General features: G+C 44.6%; 1 protein-coding gene across 9 annotated transcripts in view; it reads right to left on the reverse strand.

Moving 5' to 3' along the window:
• Positions 1-22,013, reverse strand: part of LOC126996656 (small conductance calcium-activated potassium channel protein-like) — a 176,835-nt gene extending 154,822 nt beyond the window's left edge. The window contains exons 1-2 of one of the 9 annotated variants that reach the window (XM_050857346.1): positions 21,714-22,013; positions 19,931-20,552 (exon numbers count right to left, since the gene is read on the reverse strand). In XM_050857346.1, the coding sequence (XP_050713303.1) occupies positions 19,931-19,972 (42 nt within the window). In that variant the 5' untranslated portion in view covers positions 19,973-20,552; positions 21,714-22,013. Of the gene's footprint in view, positions 1-19,930; positions 21,351-21,713 lie in introns of those variants that run through there. The other 8 variants (XM_050857351.1, XM_050857353.1, XM_050857349.1 and 5 more) reach the window with 8 other exon arrangements.
• Positions 22,014-23,680: the final 1,667 nt, after the last annotated feature.

Consider the following 23,680-nt stretch of genomic DNA (forward strand, 5'->3'; position numbering starts at 1 on the left):
CGCGTCCCTGCACATTCTTTCCTTTCCCGCAACCCAGGCACAGCGCAGGGCCAGGCACACAGGCACCTGCTATCCAGACCCGAAGCCGTTCAGTATGTGTGTGTGTGTGAGGGGGTGCCGGTGTGTGTGTGTGTGTGTGTGTGTGTGTGTGTGTGTGTGTGTGTGTGTGTGTGTGTATTTTTTGCATAACAACCACTGTAACTACTGCAACATTTTTCTGTTCCAGATATTATTATTATTATTATTATTATTATTATTATTATTATTATTATTATTATTATTATTATTATTATTATTATTATTATTATTATTATTATTATTATTATAATTATCTATTATCTATTATTATTATTATTATTATTATTATTATTATTATTATTATTATTATTATTATTATTATTATTTTTATTATTATTAGGGTAATAATGTTAAGACAAAGAACAAATATGAGAGTTTTAATAAAAAAAAAAAAAAACGCATCCAAAATTTAGCATGAGTCAGAAATACATGAGCACGGGTACTTAAGTTAATTTACGCTATATAATTATCTGGGGGAATTGCCAATTAGTGTGTGTGTGTGTGTGTGTGTGTGTGTGTGTGTGTGTGTGTGTGTGTGTGTGTGTGTGTGTGTGTGTGTGTGTGTGTGTGTGTGTACAAACTTTCTGTAACTGAAAGTTTCATAAATATATATATATATATATATATATACATATATATATATATATATATATATATATATATATATATATATATATATATATATATATATATATAATATACATATATATTCTTACATAATGTGTATGTGTGTGTGTGTGTGTGTGTGTGTGTGTGTGTATAGGGCAGAGAGCAGGTGGGGGGCGAGGCAGGGGGCCAGCTGGCAAGGCACTGGAGGGAGGAGTGATGTGTGTGTAGGGTGATGGTTCAGCGGTTTATTATAGTTCACGCTCGTGTGTTTTCTCCCCAAAACTTGGGACGATATCTTGCTCGGCGATGGCCCTCTTAACCCTTTGAAACTTTGATGCTGTCCTCCTAGTTATGGATGTACTCATTATTTGCGATTGTCAGACTCATATATTTTCTTAAAAAAAGTTACACCTTCTGATCATCTGTTTATGCTTGATCTCCCTATATAATATTATATAATATATAATATCATATAATATATAATATGTATATTTTCGGCTCGAGCTGCTTATTCTTAAATAAACCGTATATTATTATTATTATTATTATTATTATTATTATTATTATTATTATTATTATTATTATTATTATTATTATTATTATTATTATTATTATTATTATTATTATTATTATTATTATTATTATTATTATTATCATTATTATTATGGTATGAAAATATGCTATTTCTAGAGAAATCAGTTTCCTCTTCCTCTGAGTTCGCTGACATCACAAAATTGGCCATTACCGCTTCTGTTGCAATCACTACAATATCGCACGCATTAAGAGAAAGCATTTATTTTTTTACCAACGCTCAACACAAATTATAATTAATGTTGCAAGACTTTCTTTTATTAGAGAGCAACCAGCTTTTTTCCTCCTTTCTCCCCCACTTCGCATAGCCACCCATTTCCCTAACTCTCATCCTGTATAGACACGTATTATTACAATTCTTCCACTTCCCTTCGACACACACAACACATCCCACAACTGCTTTGATAACCATTCCCTTACCTTCCAACGCATATTACAATTCACTATAACTAACGCAACATTCTTATGCTTTCTCTCACCCAATAACGCCTATGAATATTCTTGTACTTCCCTATTCTAACACGTACAATATCTCCAGCCACACCTCAGCCAAGTTAATTATCGTTCTCCACAACACACACCGCAATTCTCTATTACTATAGCAACGCTGCCATTTCCTCCTCTACATACAACACCCAGCAATACCTAGGAATACCCTTCCGCTACTACTAAAGCACCCACTACTACTGCTACAGCAACACATCCTAGCTACAGCAACATAAACCGTAACGCACCAGAATAGTGACCCTTCCCCTAACACTGAAAAATTATCAACGTTCTTTTTCTTCGAGCTCACGCACCACAGCAGAAACACTACCTTGCCCCTGCACTGGACGCCACAACAAACCCAGCCTGGAATGACACTGACCCTTCCCTCCACACGCATCAAAGTATTGCTCCTTCCCTTCCAACACACCCAACGCCTCTCTCTCATATCACAACACCGTTTCTTCTACCTCTGCAACAATTACTTATCCATCACCCATTCCACACCAATTTTTACACCTTCCCTTCCACTCTCCTATTTCATCCGCCTTCGTCCTATCCCTTCAACACCACGCAAACCACACCCAACACCGCACACCCATACTACAACGCCACTCCCTCCACCCCTGCAACAATTACCCATCCACCACCCAGTCCAATCCACACCGATTCTTACACCTCCCCTTCCACTATCCTCCCTCATCCACCTTCACATCATCCCACCAACAACACACAAGCCACACATATCACCTCTCGCCCATGCTACACCGCCACTTCCTCCACCTATGCAACATTCACCTCTATCCACCTTCCTCTCCACACTATCCTCCTACCCTCCACTACTCTCATCCACTTTCACCCGATCCTTCCAATACCACACGAGCCACACACATCACCTCTCGCCCATGCTACACCACTACCCTCCCTCATCCACCTTTTCCCCATCCTACCAACACCACACTACACACGCCACCCACGCCCCTCGCGCACAATTACCCGCGCCATCATCACCTAGTATAACCACGTCGCTCTCGCCGCCACCTTGCAGTGTAGCCACCTCAGCACCTGGCCCTCCGCACTGCGCCACACCGGGGAAGCGAGTTAAGAAGACGCAGCGTGATAATGGCCCGTGTTTGCAAGGGCGGGGGTGCGGGGCGGCCTCGTTAGGGCTGACCGGCCGGGGGGAGGAAGTGAAGGAGTGTTGTAGGAGTGTTGTGCTGGGGTCTAGGTGTTGGGAGTTGTGTTGCAGGGTCATGGGATAGTGTTTTGGTTGTTGATGTTCGTTTGTTTACTCTTGTCTTGTATTATTTTTTGGTTCTTGTTTTTGCTCTCGTTTGGACTGTATTTCTTTTTCATATTTTTCTTGCTCTTCTTGTTATTTTTTTTCTTAACCTTTGCATTTGCTTTTGTTTCTCGTTTTCTTTTTCGTCTTGTTTTGTCCTTTTTTATTTTTTTTCTTATCGTTGTTATTGTTCTTTCTTTTCTCCCTTTTTTACTACTATCTTTTTCTTTTCGTTCTCCTCCTCCTCCTCCTCCTCCTCCTCCTTTTTTTATACCCTTTTCTCCATTGTTTTCCTCTCCAGTTCCCGCTCCTCCATCACAGTTTATACGCGCGAGACTTCACATTTCATCACTTTTCTTTCTATCTTTTCATTATTAAGAAGAAAGAAGAAAGAAAAGTTTCTCATTTGTTTCAATTCACAATTTTTATGGCTACTGCATTTCGCTTCCTTCGTCGTCAGCTTCCATTTCTTTCCTTCTTTCTTTCCTTGAGCCGCCTACTTCTTTTCCTTCGCTTCCTCGTTCTCCTCCTCCTCTTCCATCTCCTTCTCTCTCGTGACGTACTCTTTATCCTCCTCGTCGTCACTGTCTTCTTCGCTTTCATTTCATTGTCTACTGTGCTCTTCTGCATCGTTTTATTCCACTTTTTCCTCCCCATCTTTCATCCTCCCTCTTCTTACCCCTTAATAGTCTACGTTCCTGTTCAACTTTCTCTAACTCTCTGTCCTTTTCTCTCGACTTCTTTCTGTCCTCCTCGTGTTTCCCTTCTTCTTCATCCCTATTGCCTTCCTACTTCTTCTTGCTAGATGTTCGGAGGGAAGCTTCAGGTCACGGCCGGACACGCAGCCCCAGTACTTCACACTATACGCCCGGGGGAGTAACCTTTATCAGCGCCACACACTGCCTCGTGCAATATTTTCCTCTGTACCAATCTCCCTGACCCAGACGCCACCCCCTCCTTGCTCCCTCTTCCTCCCACCGCCCTCTTCTTGCCGCTCTGTGCCTCCCTCTGTGGCTGCTGTCAAGGCTGTTGTGTGACGACTGAAGGGTAGTGGGGGTGGAAACAGAAATGGGTCTTCAGTCGTGGTGTTGATGCTGGTACAGGTAGGGAAAGGGAAACGATCAATTAGAGGGAATAGGATAGATAGCTGTGTTAAGCTTGGGTTTAGAGATCGTAGTGGAGGCGGTAAAGGTAAAGAGAAAGTATGAGATAGGGAGACTGAAATTAAGAGAAATAGAAGAAAGGTGAGCGTATAATCGCCAGCGAAAATAAGGCACGGAAAAATTACCCACTATACACCCGGGTATATATTTCTTTATATTAGCCCATGCGTGTGAGTATGATTTTTTGCCACTTTAATTATCAATAGAGGAGGCGGTGGCTGAGTGGTCAGCGTGCGGGCGTGGTGTCCTCTTCAAGTCCCTCCTTCCGCTGCAAAGCTGACATTTTTTAGTCATTGCTGCAGGGGGGAGGCGGTGGCTGAGTCGACAGAGTGACGGCGCCGCGTTCAGGAGGACGCGAGCTCAATCCCCGCCCGGTGCTACCAAGCTGGGATTTTTCAGCCACCGCCGAGTGGCTTAAAACTACCCACATGCTGTCCAGAAGACCACCTATCAACTCGGACTCTAGATTCTAGGATTAAAGATGAGCTCCGGGAGGGCAGCATGAGCCAATGCAAGATGGCGCCACTATAAACACTCGCCTGCGCCAGAACGGGCTGGGCCGACCATCAGACCCCACCGGGAAGAAGCCTTGGGCCAACCATCAGGCCCCACCGGAAGAAGCCTACCGGCGCAATAGGCCGCGACGTAAAAAAAAAAAATAAAAAAAAAAAAAAAAAAAGGGAACTACCCACATGCTATCCTGATGATTACTTATTAACCCGAACCATAGCGAAACTCTCGAAAGAAGATCAAGTGGAGCTCCGGGGGGTAGACTGAGCCAAACAATAATGACGCCACTATAAACTACTTACCTGCGTCACTAACGGGCTGGGGCCAACCATCAGGCCCCACCATGAAAGCTTATCGGCGCTGCAGGCCCAATGTATGTACGTCAACATGGTTATGTATACTGGCTTTCTATGTCTGTGTTGTGTGAAGTACGCTTAATTAAGAAACAGACAAATGAATAAGGAATGATAAATGTAAGCATGATGATGTGGTAATGTGTAGCTGTCTTTGTGTTGTGTGTGACGTTGTGGCAGTGTGTTCCGCGCCGCTCTATCTGGCGGAGAGGAAGCTTATTGAAGAGGTAGCCCTGACGTGCACGACGAAGGATGGATGGAGGGTGAACTTGGGCGAACCTGTCCGACTTTAGTTTAGTTTCCTCCATGTACAAGATGAAATGAACGAGGGGCGCGCGCGTAACCCCCCCTCCCACACACACAGATAGACAGAGAGAATTAGGGACAGACTGAAAGCCTGAAATGATAGACGCACTAAGGCAGACAAAGATAGGATGACAAACAGAGACAGACATACGAAGTTATGATAATAAAGGAAGGAAGGGAAGGGAAGGGATTGAAAATGTAAGGTACAGTAGAGGGATGGCTGGATTGAAAGACGAGCAAGACGTGGAGGAGAAAAAGGAGCAGGAGGAGGAGGAGACAGAGGTGTATGAGGAGGAGGAGATCACTGACAATAGGAAAAGACGGGCGGAGGGCAAGAAAGCTATTTTGAGGTCCTGTTCCTGTTCCGGGGAAGAGGACGAGTGGAAGTGATGTGTAGATCAAGTCAGCCGGGAAATTGCCTCTCATACACCGCCCAGACTGCGTCACCCTTTGGGCCAGACCCGAGGCGAGGCAGGGAAAGGCTCGGTGCAGTGAATGGGAACGGAGACCTCTGTAAGCTAAGGTACTTGTTCCATAGCGAAGGTTGAGGGACGAGAGATAAAGGCAGGCCAGTAGGCTTCGTGAGGGTCAAGGTTATGAAATGTGTAATCAATGTGTGTGAGATCATATAACTTGTATTAAAGGGTGTTGGTTAGTATTACAGCAGAGGTTGTGGCGGGATAATGCTAGAGGGAATAAGGCAGTGCATTAGGTAGTGAAAGGATTAATTAAAGCTATGAATGTGATCTTGATACGGAGGCTTATGTGTGTCGATTCACGCGAGTTGAAGTTAGGGAGCAGAGCATCAGAGAGTAACGACAGCGTATTAAACTTAAAGGCTTGAAAATTAATGAACGTTTAGAGAAGATGAGAATTCCTTATAGCAGAGATTGAAGATAATAGAGAAGAAGGAAATTAGATTAGTAACAAAAAACAACAACAACAACAACAAAAAAAAAACTAACCCACTCGAGCAACCAAAGTCAGTCAATGTTCTTTCCTTCTGCCATCAAGATGCTATTAAGGCCTCCTCTCCACCCTCCCCTTCACTCCACAAAAATCGTATAAAATGGATTAACGTAAGGCTTCCCGGCGGTAGTCTGTTGCGTAAGAGGAGGATCTTTGAGTGGTATTCGATCGCTGGGCCGCAGACAGTCACATGTGGGACGTCTGGAGCTATATAAGTGGCTCAGTTACCTCATTTTTTCTGTAAGTAGATAATGTTTTTTGGTGTGTGTAGCCTAGACGTCTGGAATAAAACTGGGTCGATTTGAATTAGTAGCTTGAAACAGAAGAGATAGATAGATAGAGAGACAGAGCCAGATGTGCATGTGTGTTTCTATGTGCTTTCGTGCGAGCCTTACAGTTGACATCAGTCCGACAAGATAGACAAGTAGACAATACAGCATGAGATAACAGGAAGGGAGGAACGAAGGAAGGAGATGGAGCAAAGGCCAGACTGCGTGTATAGTGTATCAAGTCGTAGCGGAACGAGACAGACAAACAGACATAGACAGACACAAACAGAAATAAAATTATAAACAAACTTGGCAATGGGAGATCAGGAAGCAATGGAAAATAATAATCAGACTGCATGCATGTATGATAATATATAAACTATTTCTGATCCTCCATCCATAAAAAACGATAATCATAATCACCTTACACAACAAGTGGAAGACAGGTATATTAACGTTTAGTGACTAGATATTGCATAACCATAACTCTTCGGGCATTACCCTCGTTCAAATAAGCCTTGCATGTGCGCGGCAGTCAAACTTTATACCAATAACCCACGACTAGGCGGTGATAGAGGGCGGGCGGCGGAGGGGAAGGGTGGGTGCGTAAGGGGGTAGGGCGGGTCAGAGTGTTGTAAGGGATGCAGGGCCGATGAACTCATGATCTCTGGATGGCGGGGCGGCAACCGGGGAAGAGGGGGGGGGGGAGGAGGTCAGGGCGCCGGGAAACTTTGTGTGCAAGGGAAGTGCGCGCTTAAACTTCGACAAGTGTTGGATTTACGGGACAGCAGAAGGCAGGAGGCGGCGGCATCAGGGAGGGAGAGAGGGAGAGGGAAGAACACCTTGTAACATTTGCGGCATTCTTCTTAATTAATTTTCCTTCTTTTTCCTCATTCTCTCTCTCTCTCTCTCTCTCTCTCTCTCTCTCTCTCTCTCTCTCTCTCTCTCTCTCTCTCTCTCTCTCTCTCTCTCTCTCTCTCTCTCTCTCTCTCTCTCTCTCTCTCTCTCTCTCTCTCTGTGTGTGTGTGTGTGTGTGTGTGTGTGTGTGTGTGTGTGTGTGTGTGTGTGTGTGTGTGTGTGTGTGCGCGTGCTTAAAAGGCATATCAGCCCTCATAAAATTCTCGGTTGGTGGAGCTAAACATATCAAAGGTTGAGGAAGAGGAGGATGGAGGAAGAGAGAGAGGAAGATGATGGAGGAAGCGGAGGAGACCTAGTAGTAAAGAATGAAAGGGTGGCGGTGAGTTTGATGGAAGAACGCAGCAACTTAGTGGGAGGAGGAATGGAGGAGCTTCGAATCTTACTTTCTTTCCCTTTGTCGTTACACTCGGCTCACAACCGAGAGAGCCCGGGTTCAATTCCCGGGTGAAGTGGAAACATTTGGGCGGCTTTTCCGATACCCTACGCCCCTGTCCACCCAGCAGTGAATGGGTACCAGGTATTAATCGGGGGTTGTGTCCCGTCTCCTGGGATATGTTCCCTTCTCCTATAATTCCTTCCCCTCCTGTCTCTCTCCGGCATATGGCCACAGATGTTGCGCCGACTAAACGAAACTTTCCAACTTTCACTTTGTCGTTGGCGAAGAGAGAAAGCAAGGGAGCGATGTGAATATAAATGGAAGTAGTACTGTAGATATAGTTTTTGTTGTAATAGCGAAGATAGGTAGGTTGATAAGGAGAGAGAGAGAGAGAGAGAGAGAATAAGACGAAGTATACTAACACACATACAGAGTCCTATACACACAGTAGCCTCGCCCATGTTGTGGCCTGGTCTGGCCGGCCTCGTTCCCTCAGGGTGTACGGATGCATTATTCACGAGTCTTGTTTACTTGTGACGACGACTGAATCAACGCTCGTGAGGCGGCTCCTGCGGCGCCCTGCCCCGCCTTGTGTTGCTCTTATGTCGGCCCCCTCCACGCCCATATTGAAGGACGCTAGATACACACCCTTACATATTACATCCTTCCCCCCCTCCCACCGCCACTACACACACTCTCACATATGTAGATTCTACCTCCCTTAATCTACATACGTGTGGAAGTATTGCGGCCTTGAGCGCATTCATGGCGCCTCAACAAAGGGGATTAGCTGTCAGTCAACGGGGAAAGGGGCTGGTACGGGCTTTGGTACCATTGATGGGTTCCCTTCCTCGGTTTGTGGAAAATGGAAATAACAAAAAAAAAAAGAATACAAATACCAAGGGGAGCACACACACACACACACACACACACACACACACACACACACACACACAGACACAGACACAGACACAGACGCACACACACACAAGAAAAAAAAATGTGAAGCGCGTTAAAAAATAATGCTGTCGTGAGAAACTGCATGTATGAATTAATTAACCAACAGACACTGACAACGAAGGCAGTGAGTAAGACAAGAAGAATGCCACTAAAATGCCGTTCGTGCGGATACCGATGAATATGCCAGAAGTAGAGACGCCAATATATGAGGCAATCCATGGAGTGTGTTAATCCATCTTTATAATATTGAGAGGCTGAGGTGAGGAAGGCTTAGAGTGCTCCCCTGTGCTCTCCCTGTAATGGGGTTATCACACTGGGCAAATTTTCCGTGGATCTTCAGTCAAACCACGATTTCCGTTGGCGTGGTTCTCGTTTCTTTCTTGTTATTGCTGCTGATGATGATGGTGAGTAATACCGTCATCCTTCGGTGAAATCTACTGTAGCCTTGGAAGATCGTGGACGCGTCAGACAACTACGGAAATATGAGAACCACGCTAGAGGAAATCGCGGTTTGACTGAAGATCCATGAAAAATTTGCCCAGTGTAATAGCCCCTTAAGACACTTCCTCCCTTTTGTCCTAGAGCTGTCGACGGGTTGTTGTTGTCTGTTCTCATCCCTCCCTCCGCTCCGGCGACCTTCCTTCCCTTCGCGGCATGCACACAACACTTTTTTTTTTCCCTCGGCTAGCGCTTCCGCATGCATGCTTCTGTTTCTGTTTGTTTTTGTTATTTTTCGTCGTTCCCATTTCTCTCTCTCTCTCTCTCTCTCTCTCTCTCTCTCTCTCTCTCTCTCTCTCTCTCTCTCTCTCTCTCTCTCTCTCTCTCTCTCTCTCTCTCTCTCTCTCTCTCTCTCTCTCTCTCTCTCTCTCTCTCTCTCTCTCTCTCTCTCTCTCTCTCTCTCTCTCTCTCTCTCTCTCTCTCTCTCTGTTATTTTTCATTTTTTTACTTGTCTTCATTTGGTACTTCTCCCCTCTCTCTCTTCCTATTTGCTTCCTTTCATTTTCTCCTTTATTTTCTTATCGCCTCCTCCCTTTCCTTCTTTTTTTCTTTTCTTTCTTCCTGTCTCCATCGCTTCCCTCTTGCTTCTCTCTCCATCTCGACTTTCTCCCGTCACCTTCCCTGTCGTCACGCTCCCACTGCTTGCCCCTATTTTTTCCTCCTTTCGTTCTACCCTCGCTTCTTTGTTTCTTTCCTCCGCCCCGCATGTAGGGTGTTCCTCTTGGCTCCTTTGGTTTCCTCACGTGCTGTTTCTCCTAACCTCAATAGTAATGGCCTCCTTTTTCTCCTATAATCTTTTCTTTTCGTGTGTTGCTCCTTTTCCTTTTCCCCATTACCACCACCATCGCCAAACCGCCATCACGTTCTTGTCTTCGTTGTATATTCGTCTCAGTAACCTTTTCCTCTTCGTCTCTCGTTCTTATTTTCAGCTGCGAATATTATTGTTTTTTTTTTTTTGTAAATTTTGGCGACATGCAATAATTTCATCTTATTCAATTTTGCCACTCCTTGGTTTCTTTACTACATTTCTTCTAATCGTATGAAAACTATATCTTCCTCCTCCTCCTCACACCTTTCTCTTCCTCTTTGTTTCATCATCGTACCGCTGCATTCCTCAGAGCGGGTTATAAATCTTGAAGTGTTTTCTTTTTCGTCGAGAAATTGCAGCTATCTTAATTAAGCATCCTCCTCGTGTGTATCATCTCCTTCCTTCCTCCTCTCTTGTTATCTTACTGCTTTCCTTCGCCTACTTTCATCCTCTCCACCCTTCCCATTTCTCTTCTTCCTCTTTATTACCTTATCTGCTTTTCTCCTCTTGATTATTCCTACTACACCTGCCTTCCTCCCCTTATTCCTTCCTGCCTCTTCTCCTTACTTCCTCACCTTCCTCGGCTTTATTCTCACTATTCCCCCATCTCCTCTTCCTTCCCCCTCCTCCTCTTCTTTACTGCCTCACCTGCTTTGCTCCTCTTCATTTTCCTTAATCCTCCTCCTCCTCTTCTTTACTACTTCCCCTGTCTGCCTCATCTCTACCCTCCTTACTTTCCCTCCTCTTTAGTTCCTTACCTGTCTTCCTCATCCACTTCTTTCTAGCTTCTCCCCTTTGCTCCGTCTCTTCATTCTTCCTGCTCCCCCTCCTCCTCGCCTTTGTAAACTCGCCTACCTTCCTGTTCTTCATTCTCCCTTAACATCTTCCTTATAGTCTCGTAAGAATAATGAAGTTTTAAGTTTGTATAAAGTTGACGGTGAAGGTGGCTCGGTTTTGTTAAGGGGACTCGTCACACAGCGGATTGATGGTAATTGATGATGTTGATGATATATAAAGAGGGGTAATTAACCTTCCCGGCGATTAGGGGGCGATTGATTCACCTGGCGGGTCGTTTATCAAGAAAGCGACACCTGACACACACACACACACACACACACACACACACACACACACACACACACACACACACACACACACACACACACACACACACACACACACACACACACACACACACACACACACACACACACACACACACACACACACACACACACACACACACACACACACACACACACACACACACACACACATGAACATTCACGCACATTCATGCACACACATTTTTTTCTTATTTCCTGTATTCTTATGTGTGTGTGTGTGTGTGTGTGTGTGTGGCCACTCTATACTGATCGCTATATGAGAGCAACCATTAGCGGGCTTTTTCTTTTTTACATCTTCTTTTTGTTGCCCTTCAGTTGCTCTCTGTGCTCTAAGAAAAAAGTAGTGGTAGTAGTAGTAGTAGTAGTAGTAGTTGCAGTAGTAGTAGAAGTCTTTAATCTTATCGCAACTCATGCTCTCTCTCTCTCTCTCTCTCTCTCTCTCTCTCTCTCTCTCTCTCTCTCTCTCTCTCTCTCTCTCTCTCTCTCTCTCTCTCTCTCTCTCTCTCTCTCTCTCTCTCTCTCTCTCTCTCTCTCTCTCTCTCTCTCTCTTCCACCCCCCCTTGCCGGTGATTGATGGAGGTGTTTGCCGGTGTGCCTTGCTTGTTTGTTTGCTGTTTTGTTTGTTTTGCAGCGGCTGTGTTTCTTCTCGCAAGGACCCGCGCGCTGTTCCCTCGCGGCGTTCCTCGGCAAAACACCGACTCAGAAAAAAAGACATGTTACGTGTCTGTTTTGGTACTTCATTCATCTATCCATATCTATCCTCTTACCTATTTATATCGTTCAGTCTATCTTTCTATATATCTGTCTATATCTGTCTATGTAATTTGTAGCGGTAGTGAAGAAAACTGCTAAGACCCAAAGACAAGATACCAGAAGTTTCACTGTTAGAGAAAACTCGTCGTTAAAAAGAAGAAAGAAAAGGGGACAAAGATGAAAATGAAGTACGTTTAGTTTTTCTTTTATTTTTTATTCAATTTACGATACTAAGTAATGTAATAACGACAGTTTAATAGTGTTATGAATAAACGTACGAAAAGGTAAAAAGAGAACTAGGAATAAAAATGCCAAACTGACTGACAAAAATGGGTCAGCCCTCCCGCATCTCCGAGAAACACAAAACAACGTGACTTACGGACAGAGAATACATTGGAAAACAAAACAAGTTGATGAAGCCCAAAAGGAATTGCCGCAGAGGCATCTACATACAAATATAAATGCATAAATAAATTGGAATGCATAGGAATAAGAATTATGAATGAATGGATTAACACGGAAGGAAGAAGGACGAAAAGAAAAGGGAAAACAAAGAAAACAAAGAGCTGTGAAGGGAAATTAAGGAACAGGGTACACTGGAACAAAGAGGAATGGGAAGGAAATAAAAGAGAAAAACAAATCTGGTGAGAAAGAGGAAAAAAAGAGCAAAGGAAGGTAGGGAGAGACTAATGAGGTTAGGTGGAGGAAGGTCTGAAATAATGAATGAAGAAGAGAGGGAGGGAGCATACTAAGAAGAGAGTGGGAAGTGGACTGGGGATGGGGAGGGGTAAGGGGGCGAGAGTGGGGGAGGCTAAGGGACGGAGAATAAGGAGATGAAGCGAGAAGGGATTAGGGAGGGGGAGCGTTAAAGGGTGAGACGGTACGGGAGGAGAGAGAGAGAGAGAGAGAGAGACTACTGAAAGGAAAGGCAATGATGGACAAAAAGATGACAAGAAACAGAATACTATAAAGACAAAAAATTAAAATAAGAGTAATGCATTATAGATGAAAAAAAAATAGGAAAAAATAAGTAGCACGGAAAGATGACGAATAGATAGTGGATATACGAAGAGATTATGGGTGAATGGGGAGCTGAGGATGTAGGTGATAAAAATGGAGTCATGGATGGGGGAGAGGGTAAAGGGTGACTCTGGGGGTGAAAATGAACGAATATGAAAGGCGAGAAAAGTTGGAAAAGATGGTGAATGGAGTTATATGGGAGAGAAAGAAGAGAGAGAAGAGAAAAAAAGAGATAGAAGAGATAAGAAGTAGAAGAGAAGAGATAAATGCTGGAAGAGATAGATGATAGAAGAGGCAGATGATGGGAGAGAAAAGAGATAAAAAAGAGACAGAAGAGAAAAGCTGGAAGAAAAGGACAGAAGAGATAGAAGATAAAAGAGATAGAAAAGGAAAATGATAGAAGAGATACTAGAGGGAAGAGATACAAGAGAGAAGAGACGAATAATAGGCGGAATAGAAGAGAGACGAAACAGAGGAGAAGAGATAGAAGGGAGAGCAGGGGGTCCATTAATGAGGGATGCCAGCGGTGAGGGGTGAGCCAGGCATCACGGGAGACACCATCCTCCCACCTGGCCCCCCTCCCCACCACCATCACAACCTCCGCCTGCCTGTATGAGTCGTGATTGATGATGGCCTCATATTTACGGCGCGGCCTCTGTGACTGACGCACGCTGATGCCGCTGATGAATTTCAAAGCGGCAGAGAAAGAAGTAAGAGAGAAAAAAAAAAAATAGAGGAAAAAAAAAAGACGTGTAAAAGGATAAATCTGCCCCTCCCACCCCCTTCGTTCCTCGGCTACTAACTCAACAACCCATTCAAAAAGGTGGAATAAGTATGAGAATTCCCCCCACCCCCAAAAAAGAAAAGTTGTGGGAGTGTGTTTAGTATGAGCCACTATCCTAACTTAGCTCTTTTCTCATCTCCCTCGCTCCCTCCCTCCCTAAGCTAGTAATTATCCCACCTGAGAAAATTGCGCTTAACTTGGGGTGTGGTGGTGGAGGTGATGGTGGTGGTAGTGGTGGTGATGGTTGTGGTGCTTGTAATACTTTTTTTCCAATGCCTGGCAGTCGCTTATTTTGGCAGTATATTTTTTGTCTCCGCTAACCTGGCCATCTCTTAAAGTTATACACACACACACACACACACACACACACACACACACACACACACACACACACGCACACGCACACTACCACGTGCCCGCTACACCCAATGATCCCGCGCGTTAATGCGTTGCACCTGCTTGTGATGACAGGTGTTGCTTGGCAGGTGAATCCTCAGGGTGACGAATGGCTTTTTTTGATATATTATGTGCACCTGTGAGACACTGACCTTACCTAACACTGATTTATTTACCCATGTTACTTCTTAGTGCGTGTGTGTGTTTGTATTGTGACTTTTATTTCCCATAATATAAAAATCTAAATGACGCAGTTTTTTGCAAGAGAAAGGTTATCTGTATTCGTTGTTTATATTTGTCAGTATTTATACTGACTGTCCTATTAATATCAAGTTGTTATTGGAAGTTTGAAATATGAAGCTAGAGGATTTTTTTTGTTTTGTTAGTGATATATGGTGATCGTAATGTGTGTGTGTGTGTGTGTGTGTGTGTGTGTGTGTGTGTGTGTGTGTGTGTGTGTGTGTGTGTCCTAAGCTCCCCCACCCACGCACAATGGCCGTGAAGGGAAGCGACCCACAAAACCCCCGGAATCCACGTTTTTTTTTATTCCTCTCCTCTTCCTTGGAGTTTATTTATATTACTCTCCCTCCTCCTCTCCTTCCACACCGCCCCATCCCCCCCCACTCTCTCTCTCTCTCTCTCTCTCTCTCTCTCTCTCTCTCTCTCTCTCTCTCTCTCTCTCTCTCTCTCTCTCTCTCTCTCTCTCTCTCTCTCTCTCTCTCTCTCTCTCTCTCACGAAGACTTGATATCCTTGCTTTTCTTTGTGGTTTCCTTGGTCTCCCGAATGCTCTGTTCCAGTGTTTTTGTCGAGGGGTTCGTGGTGGGATCATTGTCTCAGTCGGTTGAAGAAAGGCGGTCGTCAGTTCTGATTCCCTTCTTTCCCCTCTCAGCACAGAAGCCTAAATCCTCTACCCTCGCCACATCTCTGCTGCTCACTCCGCTACCTTGCCTCAGTTTTCAGTCCCCTGCCTATCCCTGTATTCTGCGTCCTTGTCATTCCCTGTCCGTTCTTTCTCTCCCTATGGTTTGATCTTTGTTTCCACTGCCTATATGTTTTCTCTTCGTTTATGCTTTCCCTTGTTCTTCTCTATGTCTTTTCTCTATGCCTCATCCCTATCTTTCATTTTTTTAACATTTTTTCGTTTTCTGTTCATGCACGCCTTCGTTCTTTCTCTTCTACTCTCCTTTCCTGCCTCTTCCCGTGTTCCAATGCTATTAACTTATGTCGCCTCCCCCGTCGCCCTCATTCCCTTCAGTATATCCAGTTTTCATCACAGCCTTTCCGTGTAATTCCATGCCTACTCCCATTCCTGCTCATAATCTCATTTCAACGTTTCAATATATATATATATATATATATATATATATATATATATATTTATTTTTATATATATATATATATATATATATCTCTCTCTCTCTCTCTCTCTCTCTCTCTCTCTCTCTCTCTCTCTCTCTCTCTCTCTCTCTCTCTCTCTCTCTCTCTCTCTCTCTCTCTCTCTCTCTCTCTCTCTCTCTCTCTCTCAGATTTAACTCAGAGTGGGCGCCGGTCACTAGTGGCGTCCCTCAGGGCTCGGTTCTTGGCCCAGTGCTCTTCATTATTTACATCAACGACGTGGATGTTGGACTCAGTAATGGCATTAGTAAATTTGCAGACGACACAAAGATTGGTAACTCGGTTCTCACTGACGAAGACAGGGAAAGTCTCCAAGAGGATTTGCACAAAATTTCAGCTTGGTCGGATAAATGGGAGATGCCCTTTAACGTAGACAAGTGCCAGGTCCTTCAAGTTGGAACAAAAAATAAGACGTTCGATTACGAAATACGCGGCGTTAAACTCACAAGTGTTCAATGCGTTAAGGACCTGGGGATTAAAATCGCGTCAAACCTCAAATTCTCACATCAATGCATCGATGCAGGAAATAAAGCGAACAGAATGTTGGGCTTAATTAAAAGAAACTTTTTATTCAAAAATAAAGATGTAATACTTCCGCTCTACATTAGTTTAGTCAGACCCCACTTGGAATATGCGGTACAGTTTTGGTCTCCCCACCATGCAAAGGACATTGCTAAACTAGAAGGTGTTTAGCGTCGAGCAACAAAAATGATCCCTTCCTTGCGCAACAAATCCTACGAAGAAAGGCTTTCAACCCTTAACATGTTCTCTCTTGAGAAACGTCGCCTCCGAGGAAAACTGATCGAATGTTTTAAAATACTTAATGGTTTCACGAATGTAGACAGAACAAAATTGTTTATGATCGATGACACTTTGCGAACGAGGAACAATGGCACAAAACTCAAATGTAGACAAGTAAATTGAGACTGCACCAAATTTTTCTTCACCAACGTTGTAGTGCGAGAATGGAATAAGCTCCCACCATCAGTGGTCCAGTGTAACACGATTGACTCCTTTAAAAACAAGCTCGACCGTCACTTCCTTCAACTTAATATTAACTAGAGTAGAAAAGCAACGTCTTGAAGCCATCTGATTAATGTAAAATCACTTAGGTTTAAGGACAGACGACCTAGTCTGGACCATGGGGTCTGTGTGGTCTGATTTTCTATGTAAATCTATGTAAATCTCTCTCTCTCTCTCTCTCTCTCTCTCTCTCTCTCTCTCTCTCTCTCTCTCTCTCTCTCTCTCTCTCTCTCTCTCTCTCTCTCTCTCTCTCTCTCTCTCTCTCTCTCTCTCTCTCTCTCTCTCTCTCTCTCTCTCTCTCTCTCACACACCACACACACACACACACACACACACACTTTAACACACACTGATTTTCAACACATCCTTATTGAACCAGCAATGTGTATTCCCTCTCTGTGTAAGACCTTCATTAAAATAAGTGTAATAGTCTCTTGTTGCTGTCGTTGTTTTAATAGACAGTGTCTATTCAAGTAGAAAGAACCATAAGGCAAAGCATAAATAAGGCTTCTCCTGTATTAAAGTTCTGTGGCTATATGGACATGATATCAGGAGTAGGAAATACAACCAATCCCACAAAGGCTTAAAAGCAAAGGAAAAACGTAATTTTTTTATCGCAAAGTTATGAAATGTAAAACTAAGGATTCTAGATTATATTGGCAGATATTACGTGGAATACAGAATAAGTCTGAGGTACCAATTTTGATTACCAACATTTACGAATCGTTCCTTAGTGATTAGTGAAAGACGGTAATATTGAACAATCTCTGGATGCTGCGGGCATTGATATTGACGACGTCAGTGAGCTTCAATGGTTCTCAGTTAACTTTACAGAGGCTACAAAGAATATACAGCCGCTTTGCTCTTGACAACTTCATTCTCTACCTATTTTAAACATCCTCTTACACTCCATGTGTACTCTCTAAACTTCTTTCCAAGATTATAGAAACAGGAACCCTTCAGAGGACCTGGTTAATTGGAGGTTATTATCCTATTTATAAAAATGTCAGGAAGTAGAAGATAGATAATTCAGGAGTATAACTTTACTAAGTTGCTAGAAACTTTCCCATGCTTAAATCTCAATGGCATTCAACTTTAAACAGGTAAATCATCATGCAGTACTTATCGTGACTCCTTGACAGTTTCTCTTTCAAAGCTACTTAATAAAGGTTACCAAAGCCGTATAGAATAAGTCTTTGAAATTTTTAGACTAATAACCACAGATTACCCATTGCAACGTGCAGGTTTAGAGCCTATAGAGGTATAAGGACTTTGTGGTGAATGTAGTAACAATAGTATAGGAGACAGTACCCTGTCATGTTTGAGGGCATTGATCAAGACGTTACCCACCCTGAGGCCTCAGTATGTTCCTGCTGGCTCTGCAGAAATAATACAAGTTGCGCAACTGTTCCAAATAATCCTCTACCATGCAATATATAGCATTATTCCACCGTCTCTTATGTATATTTAGATAATTCAAATTGTTAGCCAATGAATAAAATACATTGTATTTTATGTTCAATTCTCCATACTTTGTTAAAAGTCTGAGCTCAAGAATTTCTATCTCTCTCTCTCTCTCTCTCTCTCTCTCTCTCTGTCTCTCTCTCTCTCTCTCTCTCTCTCTCTCTCTCTCTCTCTCTCTCTCTCTCTCTCTCTCTCTCTCTCTCTCTCTCTCTCTCTCATTCCATCATTTCTACCACCTCCACCCTCCCGTTGTCCTTCCGTCCTTGCCCCGCCCTGCTGCGTCCCTGCCCCTCCCTGCCCTGTTTCATCCTTCTCGCATTGTGTTGACAGTGTGCCTTTGCTGTTTGAGTCTCAGTCCCTTATTTGTTTGTCCCTCCTTAAATCCCACAACTCGTCTAAGCCGTGCTCTATCCGCAGTGTAAGTTTTATTGGTCAGGTAAAAAAAATTATGAAAAATTATGGGTGAATAAACAGCAAGGAAATATAAGAATGTGAAAGAATCAGACGAGGAACTTCCAGAACAAAGATGTAGGAAAGTGAGGTCAGAGTGTATATGCATCGCCGTCAAATAAAAGCAAACACCGCTGAAAAGAGTTATGGAGGACACGCGGTTATCACTCCAGACTGTCAAAACTTAAAAAAAAAACCTAATAAGCTCGCATTTACTTTTCGCCAAGGATGTGATAAGTGTATTTTTTTTTCACGGCTCATCTCAGGTGTAGTTCATTTTGTTGACATAAGTGTTTTAATAAAAGCAGAGGAGATCACTATTTTATCCAACTCAGTTCAACAGTGTAATGAAAGTCAACACACGGGTGGCTCTTTATTTACCTCATCCTTGTTGTAGTTCATGTTTCCCTCTAATCTTTAAAAAGGTACATTTTCGCTCTTGTTCTCCCTGGGTGTTAATCTTCACCTTAATATCCATTGTGACACTTACCTCGTCTCCCCCTCCCTCTCTGTAGTAGCACATCCTCACCATTAATATCTTTTATAGCACACCTTCACCCTTGCCTTGTCTCTCCCTCCCTCTATGTAGTTGCCCATTTGGCCCTCCCTCCCTCTCTGTAGTCGCCCATTTGACCCTCCCTCCCTCCCTCCCGCAGTCGTCCCAAACTACAGGTGACGTGTCCCACCTTCCCGCCCATTACCCGTAACAGCTCCCCTCACCTGATCCCTCGCCCGCCTGATTGCTCGGACGCCCCGCTAACAGAGTAATCAGCGTCCTTTCATCGTGATGGGCCGCCGGTGGTTGTGTATGACGTCTTGAAACACACACACACACACACACACACACACACACACACACACACACACACACACACACACACACACACACACACACACACACACACACACACACACACACACACACACACACACACACACACACACACACACACACACACACACACACACACACACACACACACACACACTTTTTCTTATATATTATCTAGTTATCATCAAACTCAGGTGTGTCTCGTCTCTCGCAGCTCCACCTGTTTCACCTTGTCCCTCCCCGCCCACGCCTGTCTACCATGCACTGCTGTAGCGTGAGTCACTTCAGAACAAACAAACTTCAGTGGCCACGCTTTCCCCTGTCGCTCAACTTTTCCCGCTTCCTCAAATTCGTACCTCAACGTTTATCTTCGCCTGAAACCTCTCGTGTCAAGTGTAGTTTGTAACCAAGGAGGGAGAAAAAAAAACTAAGGAAAATATTTGCTCACACTCGCTTTGCCACAGGTTTGCGTCCCACGCACTCATCTTTTATGCATGACCTGTACTCACGTTGGCGTGGTTGTGATGCTGGGCCGAGATTGCCGTGCACATCTCTGAGCTCGTTTACGGAGTGCGTGGAGCCAGATGGGGCGGCCGTTAGCTGGCCCGAGGGTGGCGCTACAACGGCTTAAAACGTGTTCGGGGTGTCGATGCCCCGCTGCTCTTCCTCGCCGTGTTCTCACTTGACCCAGTTTTTTCCCGTTTTTCCTTCCCGGGCAAACATTGTCCTTCTTTTGCTGTGTGTTTGTTCATTGTTTGCCAGGAGTTTGCTGTGAGCGTCTTGTTATGAGGGTTTGTTTCTTTCCAATAACTAAAATTATTTGTTCCAAGTTTTCATGCACTCGTCATATTTTCACAACCTATTTATTTTTCGCTTTTTCTTTCCGGGTTAAATTGTCTTTCTTTTGCATTGTCTTTTTTCATTTTCCTCACCAAGAGGCTGCGTTTATTTTATTTCATATGACCATTGTGCTTCTTTCCCCCCGATGTCGCTTGCAACTCTTTTTATACATACATTTCATGTAATATTATTTTCGTTGAACATATCTGCCAACCGGTTATGCACATTGGGACGGCTTGAGGCGCCCCAGTCTGTATCTCTCACGTTGCTTCACCGAGTCTCGCTATATCGCTGCATGAATGGGTTGCCGAGGGAGCACGAATATCAAATCTGGGGCACGTGGCTGCGTCTGCCAAGCCCTCCACCACCCACGCACCCACGCTCAGCCCTCGCATAGCAGAAGCATCTGCTACGCCTTGCCCTCAGATCACCACCCATGCCTCTGCCTCACACAGCAAAACACCACCCACGCCTTTTTTCCTTCACACAGCAGCACCACTCGCGGCACACACATGCCTCTCTCCCTCAGTCATCACTCATTGGCAGTACCACGCCTCTCCCACACATGAGCAGCAACAACACTCACTCCTGCACCACACACCAGCATCAGACTGCCGTGCACCTTTACTAATTTCACACAGTTTGGGAGCACCGCCCACGCCTCAGGCTCAGTAGGCGAGGCGAATGAAAACTGTTGCCTCGCCGCGTTCCGGGCGCAAACAGTCGCTGTGTGAGTTGCCGCGGCGGGGACGGGGAGGCCGGCCACCAGTTTAGACTTTATTCCCGACATTACGGCCGCGGGAGTCCAGGTGGTGAATGGCCTTCCCTCTCCCTGCCCCGCCCGTGCCTCTGCCCTACCTATGCCGCTGCACCAACACATCTTACCTCACCCCCCGCACCCCCAGCCCCAACACAAATACAGACTCACACACGTCTATGGCACCTTTGTTTCCCTATACTCCTTGTTTTTTTCTATTTTGTTTTCAAAGTTATAACTGATGTTGAATGGCCGGGCTTGTAGGTGGTCAGTCTAGTATTTTGTTTTTCTTTTTGTTTAATTATTCTCTTTTAAGAAGATAACTCCCACGGGCGTTGCAAAGGTTTCTCTGTTTACGATTGGTTTCCATCACACACACACACACACACACACACACACACACACACACACAACACACACAACACATACACACAACACACACACACACACACACACACACACACACACACACACACACACACACACACACACACACACACACACACACACACACACACACACACACACCTCCCCCCCCCCCCCACACACACACAAAACAATGCACAACGAGCAGGACAAAAAATCCTCCCTCGCGTCACAGCTCGGCACACACACTTGTCTTCCTCCCGGCAAATAATGACTTAGCACCTGGAAAAGCACTTGATGTCCCGGGTAAGCGCACTGTGGACATTCACCTTCACTTCACACCACTCAAGGCAAAAGTGTAAGCTTCTCTCGCGCCGCCTTCCGCGCTGAGCCGTGTCTTTCTGCTACACACTCGCCGCATCGCCGGCTTCCCTACGTGACGCCGCCAGGAGGTCCGCCGCAGCCTCCCCGCCTCCCCTCGGGCGCCGCTCCATCGTGACTGGCTGACGGAGTTGTCTTGACATAGAGTCGCAGGTGTGTTTGGCGCTCCATCTTCCTCCCTCTTCCCCCTCCTCTTCCTCCCCTGCCTCTTTCTCCTCCTCCTCGTCTTCTTTATCTCCTCCTCCTCCTACTCGTCTGCTTTCTTTCCTCCCCCTCCTCATTCTTCTCCTCTTCCTCCTTTACTTCAGTCCCTTCCCGTATTCTCCCTCAATTAATTTCATCTCCTAATATTCCTACCCTGCTCTTTCTCTCTTCCTCCTCCTCAATTCCTCCTTAATTCCTCTCTTTCCTTCTCCTTCCATACCCACCCTATTCTACCTCTCCTTTTTTCCCCCCATATCATTTATCCCTTCCCCTACCTTTCTCTTCTTTTTTCCTCTTATCCTTTACTTCTCCCTCTTTTTCTTCCTCCTCCACCTCGGCTATCCCGCCACCCTGCACCAACTCTATCCTCCTCTCAAATCCCTCTCTTCCTCCTCCGTCTATATTCCTCCCTGCCTCCCTTTCCTCATTCTGTATCCATCTCCATCCTTACCCCCAGCATATCCACACCCACTGCCACCCACTGCCGCCCATTACCACCCCTCCCATACATACCTTACCCCCCTTCCCCCTCTCCTGGTAACCCGCCCAGCCATACTCTCGGGCAGGGAGCCAAGCCCAACCTATGAAGTGTGGAGCCGAGGCGGGGTAGGGGCGGGGAGAGGGTGAGAATAGATATATATCTGTGTTTCTGTTCCTCCGCCACAAGTCGCTTCGGTAAACAAACTAATAATAGCCGGGCGTGGACGAGGCGGTGTGACAGGTGTGTGGCAGGCAAAAGGGCGGCTCCTCTGGCCAAGGTAGCAAATTACACCGCGATTGTTGCTTAATTGCTATTACTACTGCTACTGCTATATTATTATTATTATTATTATTATTATTATTATTATTATTATTATTATTATTATTATTATTATTATTATTATTATTATTATTATTATTATTATTATTATCATTATCATTATCATTATCATTATTATTATTATTATAAGGATTATGCTAATTAATATTGCTGCAATCGGGATCACTACTACTACTACTATTACTACTATTACTACTACTACTACTACTACTACTTTTACTACTACCACCACCACCAATACTACTACTACCACCACCACTACTACTACTACAACGACGACGACAACGACGACGACAACGACGATGTCTACTACTACTACTACTACTACTACTACTACTGCTACTATTATTACTGCTGCTGCTACTTCTACTGCAGGTACTACTACTACTACTACTACTACTACTGTTATTATCGCTATAATGATTATGATAGTTGTCATATGATTATAAATATCATTATTATTATTTTCATTATTCCCTTCGTCATTCGCCACGGCCCAGCAGCATTGACTGATCAACTATAATCAATGTCTGATAGATGCGTGATGAACACTGCGTGTCCAATATGTTGCAATTTGCTGTTGAAAAGTTTTCACATATTTGCGACGCACTAACTCACGTCCGTTTCTGTCAGGCAGGATGGAGGCCTCGGGGGACGGGCGGGGAGGGGCTTGAGAGATAGTGATGGGGCGAGGCAGGGGACGGGACTGGGGCGGGGCTGGGGGACTGCCTAATAAGTGAGCCCTCGGTTGCCTTGCTGGGGAGGCTCTTGTGTACCGGTCTTGGCAGGGAAACTATTGGGTAGAAAGAGTTTATGGAGAGGCGTTAGTTATGTGTATCGTGTGTTATGGGACGTTAGTGTGGACTGATTTACGAGGCTCATTACTCTTGA

This window comes from Eriocheir sinensis, chromosome 10 (assembly GCF_024679095.1).
Source record: "Eriocheir sinensis breed Jianghai 21 chromosome 10, ASM2467909v1, whole genome shotgun sequence".
NCBI classification, from domain to species: domain Eukaryota; kingdom Metazoa; phylum Arthropoda; class Malacostraca; order Decapoda; family Varunidae; genus Eriocheir; species Eriocheir sinensis.